Source organism: Oncorhynchus nerka, linkage group LG16 (assembly GCF_034236695.1).
Source record: "Oncorhynchus nerka isolate Pitt River linkage group LG16, Oner_Uvic_2.0, whole genome shotgun sequence".
Classification (NCBI taxonomy): Eukaryota; Metazoa; Chordata; class Actinopteri; order Salmoniformes; family Salmonidae; genus Oncorhynchus; species Oncorhynchus nerka.
This window is the reverse complement of record NC_088411.1, coordinates 45,549,695-45,562,194: the sequence shown is the minus strand read 5'-3', so window position 1 is coordinate 45,562,194 and position 12,500 is coordinate 45,549,695. Positions and strand designations below refer to the sequence as shown.

Here is a 12,500-nt window from a genome sequence, read left to right as displayed (position 1 = left end):
ATGAATGTGTTCCCAGTCATGTGGAATCCATAGATTAGGGACTAATGAATGTGTTCCCAGTCATGTGGAATCCATAGATTAGGGACTAATGAATGTGTTCCCAGTCATGTGGAATCCATAGATTAGGGACTAATGAATGTGTTCCCAGTCAGGTGGAATCCATAGATTAGGGACCTAATGAATGTGTTCCCAGTCATGTGGAATCCATAGATTAGGGCCTAATGAATGTGTTCCCAGTCAGGTGGAATCCATAGATTAGGGCATAATGAATGTATTCCCAGTCAGGTGGAATCCATAGATTAGGACCTAATGAATGTGTTCCCAGTCATGTGGAATCCATAGATTAGGGCCTAATGAATGTGTTCCCAGTCATGTGGAATCCATAGATTAGGGACCTAATGAATGTGTTCCCAGTCAGGTGGAATCCATAGATTAGGGACCTAATGAATGTGTTCCCAGTCAGGTGGAATCCATAGATTAGGGACCTAATGAATGTGTTCCCAGTCATGTGGAATCCATAGATTAGGACCTAATGAATGTGTTCCCAGTCATGTGGAATCCATAGATTAGGACCTAATGAATGTGTTCCCAGTCAGGTGAAATCCATAGATTAGGGCCTAATGAATGTGTTCCCAGTCAGGTGGAATCCATAGATTAGGGCCTAATGAATGTGTTCCCAGTCAGGTGGAATCCATAGATTAGGGCCTAATGAATGTGTTCCCAGTCAGGTGGAATCCATAGATTAGGACCTAATGAATGTGTTCCCAGTCATGTGGAATCCATAGATTAGGACCTAATGAAATGTGTTCATAGATTAGGACCTAATGAATGTGTTCCCAGTCATGTGGAATCCATAGATTAGGACCTAATGAATGTATTCCCAGTCATGTGGAATCCATAGATTAGGACCTAATGAATGTATTCCCAGTCATGTGAAATCCATAGATTAGGACCTAATGAGGGGGAGGGAGGACAATTTTTATTTTTGAATTTATTTATATTCACTGATTTTCTCATATGAACTGTAACTCTTAAAAATCTTATAAACGCAACAATTTCCGATTTCAATTTATTGTCAGTATAATATTTAATCTCTTTTTCTCTCCCTATTTCCTTCCCCCTCTCTCTCTCGCGCGCTATTTCTCTCTTTCTCTCCCTCTCTCCGTCCTTCCTTCCCTCTCTCTCTCTCCCTGCCTCCTTGTCTCTTTACCTCTTTCCCTCCCTCTCTTCATTCTTCCCTCCACATCTCTCTCTCTCTCTCTCTCTCTCCATCTCCACCTCTCTCTCTCTCTCTCTCTCCATCTCTCTCCGCCCCCCAGGGTTGGAGTGGCGACCCCTCGTGGCATGGCCAGAGGCTGCTGTGTACCTCAGCCACTCCAGAGGGTGAGTGTTTTATAAACAGTCTGGTTAATGTGGTTTGGTGCTGACAGCTGAAACGTAATATACTGTATTTTTCAGCCAGCAAGAGGTGTCATTGTGGAACAGTAGAGTTGGTGCTGAGTTTGACTGGGGTAGAGCGTCAGGCCTCCAGTCAAAGGTAGAGGGGTAGAGGGGTAGAGCGTCAGGCAGTATGGTAGAGGGGTAGAGGGGTAGAGCGTCAGGCCTCCAGTCAAAGGTAGAGGGGTAGAGGGGTAGAGCGTCAGGCCTCCAGTCAAAGGTAGAGGGGTAGAGCGTCAGGCCTCCAGTCAAAGGTAGAGGGGTAGAGGGGTAAAGGGGTAGAGGGGTAGAGCGTCAGGCAGTATGGTAGAGGGGTAGAGGGGTAGAGCGTCAGGCCTCCAGTCAAAGGTAGAGGGGTAGAGGGGTAGAGCGTCAGGCCTCCAGTCAAAGGTAGAGGGGTAGAGGGGTAGAGCATCAGGCCTCCAGTCAAAGGTAGAGGGGTAGAGGGGTAGAGGGGTAGAGCATCAGGCCTCCAGTCAAAGGTAGAGGGGTAGAGCATCAGGCCTCCAGTCAAAGGTAGAGGGGTAGAGCGTTAGGCCTCCAGTCAAAGATAGAGGGGTAGAGCATCAGGCCTCCAGTCAATGGTAGAGGGGTACATTATCAGGCCTCCAGTCAATGGTAGAGGGGTAGAGCGTCAGGCCTCCAGTCAATGGTAGAGGGGTAGAGCGTCAGGCCTCCAGTCAAAGGTAGAGGGGGGTAGAGCGTCAGGCCTCCAGTCAAAGGTAGGGGGTAGAGCGTCAGGTCTCCAGTCAAAGATAGAGGGGTAGAGGGGTAGAGCATCAGGCCTCCAGTCAAAGGTAGAGGGGTAGAGGGTTAGAGGGGTAGAGCATCAGGCCTCCAGTCAAAGGTAGAGGGGTAGAGCATCAGGCCTCCAGTCAAAGGTAGAGGGGTAGAGGGGTAGAGCATCAGGCCTCCAGTCAAAGGTAGAGGGGTAGAGCGTCAGGCCTCCAGTCAAAGATAGAGGGGTAGAGCATCAGGCCTCCAGTCAATGGTAGAGGGGTACATTATCAGGCCTCCAGTCAATGGTAGAGGGGTAGAGCGTCAGGCCTCCAGTCAATGGTAGAGGGGTAGAGCGTCAGGCCTCCAGTCAAAGGTAGAGGGGTACAGCATCAGGCCTCCACTCAAAGGTAGAGAGGGGTACAGCGTCAGGCCTCCAGTCAAAGGTAGAGGGGTACAGCATCAGGCCTCCACTCAAAGGTAGAGAGGGGTACAGCATCAGGCCTCCACTCAAAGGTAGAGAGGGGTACAGCATCAGGCCTCCACTCAAAGGTAGAGAGGGGTACAGCATCAGGCCTCCAAACTAGTTTGGAGCTAACCACACAGTAGTCTCTCTCTCTCTCTCTCTCTCTCTCTCTCTCTCTCTCAGCCATCAGACAGCAGTCATTGTGAAGGAGAAGCTGGCATCTGTTTTGTGGATAACTGACAGGGTTGGGAGAGAGGTAGAGAGGGAGGGAGAGAAGGAGGTAGGGAGGGAGGGAGAGAAGGAGGTAGAGAGGGAGGGAGAGAAGGAGGTAGGGAGGGAGGGAGAGAAGGAGGTAGGGAGGGAGGGAGAGAAGGAGGTAGGGAGGGAGGGAGAGAGGGAGGGAGGGAGGGAGAGAAGGAGGTAGGGAGGGAGGGAGGGAGAGAGGGAGGGAGGGAGGGAGAGAGGGAGGGAGAGAAGGAGGTAGGGAGGGAGGGAGAGAGGGAGGGAGGGAGGGAGAGAAGGAGGTAGGGAGGAGGTAGGGAGGGAGGGAGAGAAGGAGGTAGGGAGGGAGGGAGAGAAGGAGGTAGGGAGGGAGGGAGAGAGGGAGGGAGGGAGGGAGGGAGGGAGGGAGGGAGGGAGGGAGGGAGCATGGCAGTCAGAATTGAATGTTGATTGCGGTCAGAGCTGAAGTGGATTTTAATAGCTTAGCCATTATAGCACCATGAAAGGGAAGTACAGACAGGGAGACAGGCACATTCCAGCAGGGAGAGCCACATGCAAACAAGCGAGAACTCGTACCACCTCATACTACTAGGTACTCATACCACCTCATACTAAGGGACTCATACCACCTCATACTAGGGACTCATACCACCTCATACTAGGGACTCATTCCACCTCATACTAAGGGACTCATTCCACCTCATACTAGGGACTCATACCACCTCATACCACCTCATACTAAGGGACTCATTCCACCTCATACTAGGGACGCATACCACCTCATACTAGGGACGCATTCCACCTCATACTAGGGACTCATACCACCTCATACTAGGGACGCATACCACCTCATACTAAGGGACTCATACCACCTCATACTAGGGACTCATACCACCTCATACTAGGGACTCATTCCACCTCATACTAAGGGACTCATTCCACCTCATACTAGGGACTCATACCACCTCATACTAAGGGACTCATTCCACCTCATACTAGGGACGCATTCCACCTCATACTAGGGACGCATTCCACCTCATACTAGGGACTCATACCACCTCATACTAGGGACGCACACCACCTCATACTAGGGACTCATACCACCTCATACTAGGGACTCATACAACCTCATACTAAGGGACTCATTCCACCTCATACTAAGGGACTCATTCCACCTCATACTAGGGACTCATACCACCTCATACCACCTCATACTAAGGGACTCATTCCACCTCATACTAGGGACGCATACCACCTCATACCAAGGGACTCATACCACCTCATACTAGGGACTCATACCACCTCATACTAAGGGACTCATACCACCTCATACTAGGGACTCATACCACCTCATACTAGGGACTCATTCCACCTCATACTAAGGGACTCATTCCACCTCATACTAGGGACTCATACCACCTCATACCACCTCATACTAAGGGACTCATTCCACCTCATACTAGGGACGCATTCCACCTCATACTAGGGACGCATTCCACCTCATACTAGGGACTCATACCACCTCATACTAGGGACGCATACCACCTCATACTAGGGACTCATACCACCTCATACTAGGGACTCATACAACCTCATACTAAGGGACTCATTCCACCTCATACTAAGGGACTCATTCCACCTCATACTAGGGACGCATACCACCTCATACCAAGGGACTCATACCACCTCATACTAAGGGACTCATACCACCTCATACTAGGTACTCATACTAAGGGACTAGTACCACCCCATACTGAGGGACTCATTCCACCTCATACTAGGGACTCATTCCACCTCATACTAGGGACTCATACTAAGGGACTCATTCCACCTCATACTAGGGACTCATACTAAGGGACTCATTCCACCTCATACTAGGGACTAATTCCACCTCATATTAATGGATTCATACTAAGGGACTCATTCCACCTCATACTAAGGGACTCATTCCACCTCATACTAAGGGACTCATACCACCACATACTAAGGGACTCATACCACCACATACTAAGGGACTCATACCACCTCATACTAATGGACTCATAATACCTCATACTAAGAGACTCATTCCCACTCATACTAATGGACTCATACCACCTCATACTAATGGACTCATACCTCATACTAAGGGACTCATACTAAGGGACTCATTCCACCTCATACTAAGGGACTCATACTAAGGGACTCATTCCACCTCATACTAATGGATTCATAATACCTCATACTAAGGGACTCATTCCACCTCATACTAAGGGACTCATTCCACCTCATACTAAGGGACTCATTCCACCTAAAACGAATGGACTCATAATACCTCATACTAAGCGACTCATTATATCTCATACTAAGGGACTCATACTAAGGGACTCATACCACCTCATACTAAGGGACTAGTACCACACCATACTAATGGACTCATACCACCTCATACTAAGGGACTCATACTAAGGGACTAGTACCACCCCATACTAAGGGACTCATTCCACCTCATACTAAGGGACTCATACCACCTCATACTAAGGGACTCATACTAGGGACTCATACCACTTCATACTAAGGGACTCATACCACCTCATTCTAAGGGACTCATACTAGGGACTCAGACCACTTCATACTAAAGGACTCATACCACCTCATACTAAGGGACTCATACTAGGGACTCATACCACCCCATACTAAGGGACTCATTCCACCTCATACTAAGGGACTCATACCACCTCATACTAAGGGACTCATACCACCTGATACTAGGGACTGATACCACCTCATACTAAGGGACTCATACTAGGGACTCATACCACCTCATACTAAGGGACTAGTACAACCTCATACTAATGGACTCATACCACCTCATACTAATGGACTCATACCACCTCATACTAATGGACTCATACCACCTCATACTAAAGGACTCATTCCACCTCATACTAGGGACTGATACTAGGGACTGATACCACCTCATACTAGGGACTGATACCACCTCATACTAAGGGACTGATACCACCTCATACTGAGGGACTGATACCACCTCATACTAAGGGACTCATACCTCCTCATACTAAGGGACTGATACCACCTCATACTAAGGGACTGATACCACCTCATACCAAGGGATTGATACCACCTCATACCAAGGGACTGATACCACCTCATACTAAGTGACTGATACCACCTCATACTAAGGGACTCATATCACCTCATACTAAGGGACTGATACCACCTCATACCAAGGGACTGATACCACCTCATACTAAGGGACTGATACCACCTCATACTAGGTACTCATACTAAGGGACTAGTACCACCCCATACTGAGGGACTCATTCCACCTCATACTAGGGACTCATTCCACCTCATACTAAGGGACTCATACCACCTCATACTAAGGGACTGATACCACCTCATACCAAGGGACTGATACCACCTCATACTAAGGGACTGATACCACCTCATACATTTACATTTACATTTAAGTCATTTAGCAGACGCTCTTATCCAGAGCGACTTACAAATTGGTGCATTCACCTTATGACATCCAGTGGAACAGTAGTGCATCTAAATCTTTTAAGAGGGGGGTGAGAGGTAAATATTCAGCATTGTAATGGCACCAGAGTTGCCAGCCCAAACACTGCAATTCTGCTCCACAGCAGAGATGCTGCAATACATGTTTACAGTAGTATTTTCCCTACTGCAAAACAGTGGTATTTAAACCTTTTCAGCAGGGAACCCATTTTTATAAAAAAAAATGTTTCTATAATATTGTTTAAATATATATATTTTTTTTAAATAACAGTAAATAATAATATAAAACATTTCAAATAATATTGTTGGCAACCCCACTGCAGTTGTGGGGACACGAATCCCGACATTGAATACTACTACTGTAAAAACCTTACGGCTGTAAATGTAAAGCAGAGATGCTGTATTCTGTAATCTGTTTTATAGTATGGACAATACTACTGTAAAATACATTACAGCATCTCTGCTGCAAGGCAAAACCACAGCACTAAGCTGGCAACTCTGGTGCCATTACAATGCTGGTAAACTTACAGGAAAAATTTACAGGAAAAAGTTTTACATCAAAATACACTCATTAACCCTTTTCCTTCCATATAATCAGTTAGCAGTTTAAAGCTTCACAACATTCATTTTACAACTAAAATCTACTGCATCAATAAACTAGGCATAAACCTGCAGATGTAAGTCAACTCAATAAGATAATTAATCATAGCATCAATAAACTAGGCATAAACCTGCTGCAGATGTAAGTCAACTCAATAAGATAATTCATCATAGCATCAATAAACTGGGCATAAACCTGCTGCAGATGTAAGTCAACTCAATAAGATAATTAATCATAGCATCAATAAACTGGGCATAAACCTGCTGCAGATGTAAGTCAACTCAATAAGATAATTAATCATAGCATCAATAAACTAGGCATAAACCTGCTGCAGATGTAAGTCAACTCAATAAGATAATTAATCATAGCATCAATAAACTGGACATAAACCTGCAGATGTAAGTCAACTCAATAAGATAATTCATCATAGCATCAATAAACTAGGCATAAACCTGCAGATGTAAGTCAACTCAATAAGATAATTCATTTTTAAAAAAGTTCTTCAACTACCACCAAACTGCTGGGAAAGGAAGTTCGCTACATCCAATGACTCTCCAACACTGGATAAAAGCAATCAATCAGTTATTACTATATAAAACAGATTTTAAGTCTAACTTTTTCAACACAAAATCCACCCAATGAGCGACAACACCGAAGACAACTAACATAGACATGAACACCAAAGAGGATCCAAACACCTTGGCTGCACTTCCTGACATGGTTACAGACACATATTCCACACAAGGAAGGACAACATAAGTAAGAACAGAAATAAAGCAATAAAAGGCCATAATGCCAAAAAGTATACCCTCCCAGGGACCAGTGGTCAGAGACGACTTCCTCTCCGTCTTTCTGGCAGCCAGGCCTTCCTTCACAAAGGACTTTGATGTTTTCACATTCTCCTTCTTCTTGTAGGTTTCCCAGTTATTCACATCAACGTCCTCATTCCTCTTCAACACTCTGAGATCAACTCTTCTCTGTCTCACTTCGTCTGCCATGTCCCTTAGTATTCTGTTGACTCTGATGTTCTCCGACGTGATTGGATCCCCGCACTAAGGGACTGATACCACCTCATACTAAGGGACTCATACCACCTCATACTAAGGGACTGATACCACCTCATACCAAGGGACTGATACCACCTCATACTAAGGGACTGATACCACCTCATACTAATGGACTCATACCACCTCATACTAAGGGACTGATACCACCTCATACTAAGGGACTGATACCACCTCATACTAATGGACTCATACCACCTCATACTAAGGGACTCATACCACCTCATACTAAGGGACTGACACTAGGGACTGATACCACCTCATACTAAGGGACTCATACCACCTCATACTAAGGGACTCATACCACCTCATACTAAGGGACTGATACCACCTCATACTAGGGACTGATACCACCTCATACTAAGAGACTGACTCTAGGGAGTGATACCACCTCATACTAAGGGACTCATACCACCTCATACTAAGGGACTGATACCACCTGATACTAGGGACTGATACCACCTCATACTAAGGGATTGATACCACCTCATACTAAGGGACTGATACCACCTCATACTAAGGTACTGATACTAGGGACTGATACAACCTCATACTAAGGGACTGATACTAGGGACTAGTACCACCTCATACTAAGGGACTCATACCAGTACAGTAGCTAGGCGAGGAGGGAGGAGGAGTACAGTAGCTAGGAGAGGAGGGAGGAGGAGCACAGTAGCTAGGAGAGGAGAGTGGAGTACAGTAGCTAGGAGAGGAGGGAAGAGGAGTACAGTAGCTAGGAGAGGAGGGAGGAGGAGCACAGTAGCTAGGAGAGGAGGGAGGAGGAGTACAGTAGCTAGGTGAGGAGGGGGGAGTACAGTAGCTAGGTGAGGAGGGAGGAGAAGCACAGTAGCTAGGAGAGGAGGGAGGAGTACAGTAGCTAGGAGAGGAGGGAGGAGTACAGTAGCGAGGAGAGGAGGGAGGAGTACAGTAGCTAGGAGAGAAGGGAGGAGGAGTACAGTAGCTAGGAGAGGAGGGAGGAGTACAGTAGCTAGGAGAGGAGGGAGGAGGAGTACAGTATCTAGGAGAGGAGGGAGGGGGAGTACAGTAGCTAGGAGAGGAGGGAGGAGGAGTACAGTAACTAGGAGAGGAGGGAGGAGGAGTACAGTAGCTAGGAGAGGAGGAAGGAGGAGTACAGTAGCTAGGAGAGGAGGGAGGAGGAGTACAGTAGCTATGAGAGGAGGGAGGAGGAGTACAGTAGCTAGGAGAGGAGGGAGGAGGAGTACAGTAGCTAGGTGAGGAGGGGGGAGTACAGTAGCTAGGTGAGGAGGGAGGAGAAGCACAGTAGCTAGGAGAAGAGGGAGGAGTACAGTAGCAAGGAGAGGAGGGAGGAGTACAGTAGCTAGGAGAGGAGGGGGGAGTACAGTAGCTAGGTGAGGAGGGAGGAGAAGCACAGTAGCTAGGATGGCTTAGTGTTGTCTGGTTTAGTGTTGTCTGGTTTAGTGTTGTCTGGTTTAGTGTTGTCTGGTCTCATGTTGTCTGGTTTAGTGTTGTCTGGTTTAGTGTTGTCTGGTTTAGTGTTGTCTGGTTTAGTGTTGTCTGGTTTAGTGTTGTCTGGTTTAATGTCGTCTGGTTTAGTGTTGTCTGGTTTAGTGTTGTCTGGTTTAGTGTTGTCTGGTTTAGTGTTGTCTGGTTTAGTGTTGTCTGGTTTAGTGTTGTCTGGTTTAATGATGTCTGGTCTCATGTTGTCTGGTCTCATGTTGTCTGGTTTAATGATGTCTGGTTTAGTGTTGTCTGGTTTAGTGTTGTCTGGTTTAATGATGTCTGGTTTAATGTTGTCTGGTTTAGTGTTGTCTGGTTTAGTGTTGTCTGGTTTAGTGTTGTCTGGTTTAGTGTTGTCTGGTCTCATGTTGTCTGGTCTCATGTTGTCTGGTTTAGTGTTGTCTGGTTTAGTGTTGTCTGGTTTAGTGTTGTCTGGTTTAGTGTTGTCTGGTCTCATGTTGTCTGGTTTAGTGTTGTCTGGTCTCATGTTGTCTGGTTTAGTGTTGTCTGGTTTAGTGTTGTCTGGTTTAGTGTTGTCTGGTTTAGTGTTGTCTGGTCTCATGTTGTCTGGTTTAGTGTTGTCTGGTTTAGTGTTGTCTGGTTTAGTGTTGTCTGGTTTAGTGTTGTCTGGTTTAGTGTTGTCTGGTTTAGTGTTGTCTGGTTTAGTGTTGTCTGGTTTAGTGTTGTCTGGTTTAGTTTCGTCTGGTTTAGTTTCGTCTGGTTTAGTGTTGTCCGGTTTAGTGTTGTCTGGTTTAGTGTCGTCTGGTCTCATGTTGTCTGGTTTAGTGTTGTCTGGTCTCATGTTGTCTGGTTTAGTGTTGTCTGGTTTAGTGTTGTCTGGTCTCATGTTGTCTGGTTTAGTGTTGTCTGGTTTAGTGTTGTCTGGTCTCATGTTGTCTGGTTTAGTGTTGTCTGGTTTAGTGTTGTCTGGTTTAGTGTTGTCTGGTTTAGTGTTGTCTGGTTTAGTGTTGTCTGGTTTAGTGTTGTCTGGTTTAGTGTTGTCTGGTTTAGTGTTGTCTGGTTTAGTGTTGTCTGGTTTAGTGTTGTCTGGTCTCATGTTGTCTGGTTTAGTGTTGTCTGGTTTAGTGTTGTCTGGTTTAATGTTGTCTGGTTTAGTGTTGTCTGGTTTAGTGTTGTCTGGTCTCATGTTGTCTGGTCTCATGTTGTCTGGTTTAGTGTCGTCTGGTCTCATGTTGTCTGGTTTAGTGTTGTCTGGTTTAGTGTTGTCTGCTCTCATGTTGTCTGGTTTAGTGTCGTCTGGTCTCATGTTGTCTGGTTTAGTGTTGTCTGGTTTAGTGTTGTCTGGTTTAGTTTCGTCTGGTTTAGTTTCGTCTGGTTTAGTTTCGTCTGGTTTAGTGTTGTCTGGTCTCATGTTGTCTGGTTTAGTGTTGTCTGGTTTAGTGTTGTCTGGTTTAGTGTTGTCTGGTCTCATGTTGTCTGGTTTAGTGTTGTCTGGTTTAGTGTTGTCTGGTTTAGTGTTGTCTGGTTTAGTGTTGTCTGGTTTAGTGTTGTCTGGTTTAATGTTGTCTGGTTTAGTGTTGTCTGGTTTAGTGTTGTCTGGTTTAGTGTTGTCTGGTTTAATGTTGTCTGGTTTAGTGTTGTCTGGTTTAGTGTTGTCTGGTTTAATGTTGTCTGGTTTAGTGTTGTCTGGTTTAGTGTTGTCTGGTTTAGTGTTGTCTGGTCTCATGTTGTCTGGTTTAATGTTGTCTGGTCTCATGTTGTCTGGTTTAATGTTGTCTGGTCTCATGTTGTCTGGTTTAGTGTTGTCTGGTTTAATGTTGTCTGGTTTAGTGTTGTCTGGTCTCATGTTGTCTGGTTTAATGTTGTCTGGTTTAGTGTTGTCTGGTTTAATGTTGTCTGGTTTAGTGTTGTCTGGTTTAGTGTTGTCTGGTTTAGTGTTGTCTGGTTTAGTGTTGTCTGGTCTCATGTTGTCTGGTTTAATGTTGTCTGGTTTAGTGTTGTCTGGTTTAATGTTGTCTGGTTTAGTGTTGTCTGGTCTCATGTTGTCTGGTTTAATGTTGTCTGGTCTCATGTTGTCTGGTTTAGTGTCGTCTGGTTTAGTGTTGTCTGGTTTAGTGTTGTCTGGTTTAATGTTGTCTGGTCTCATGTTGTCTGGTCTCATGTTGTCTGGTTTAATGTTGTCTGGTTTAGTGTTGTCTGGTTTAGTGTTGTCTGGTTTAGTGTTGTCTGGTTTAGTGTTGTCTGGTTTAGTGTTGTCTGGTTTAGTGTTGTCTGGTTTAGTGTTGTCTGGTTTAGTGTTGTCTGGTTTAGTGTTGTCTGGTTTAGTGTTGTCTGGTTTAGTGTTGTCTGGTCTCATGTTGTCTGGTTTAGTGTTGTCTGGTTTAATGTTGTCTGGTTTAGTGTTGTCTGGTTTAGTGTTGTCTGGTTTAATGTTGTCTGGTTTAGTGTTGTCTGGTCTCATGTTGTCTGGTTTAATGTTGTCTGGTCTCATGTTGTCTGGTTTAATGTTGTCTGGTCTCATGTTGTCTGGTTTAATGTTGTCTGGTTTAGTGTTGTCTGGTTTAGTGTTGTCTGGTCTCATGTTGTCTGGTCTCATGTTGTCTGGTTTAGTGTTGTCTGGTTTAATGTTGTCTGGTTTAGTGTTGTCTGGTCTCGTGTTGTCTGGTTTAGTGTTGTCTGGTACAGTAGCTAGGAGAGGAGGGAGGAGTAGAGTAGCTAGGAGAGGAGGGAAGAGGAGTACAGTAGCTAGTAGAGGATGGTTTAGTGTTGTCTGGTTTAGTGTCGTCTGGTTTAATGTTGTCTGGTTTAGTGTTGTCTGGTTTAGTGTTGTCTGGTTTAGTGTCGTCTGGTTTAATGTTGTCTGGTTTAGTGTTGTCTGGTTTAGTGTTGTCTGGTTTAGTGTCGTCTGGTTTAATGTTGTCTGGTTTAGTGTTGTCTGGTTTAGTGTTGTCTGGTTTAGTGTCGTCTGGTTTAATGTTGTCTGGTCTCATGTTGTCTGGTCTCATGTTGTCTGGTCTCATGTTGTCTGGTC

General features: G+C 45.5%; 1 protein-coding gene across 1 annotated transcript in view; it reads left to right on the top strand.

The window, feature by feature from the left end:
* Positions 1–12,500, top strand: part of LOC115122979 (calcium uniporter protein, mitochondrial-like) — a 201,625-nt gene that overhangs the window by 135,605 nt on the left and 53,520 nt on the right. Inside the window, exon 3 of the mRNA XM_065002700.1 lies at positions 1,320–1,383. Coding sequence (XP_064858772.1) covers positions 1,320–1,383 — 64 coding nt within the window. The remainder of the gene's footprint in view (positions 1–1,319; positions 1,384–12,500) is intronic.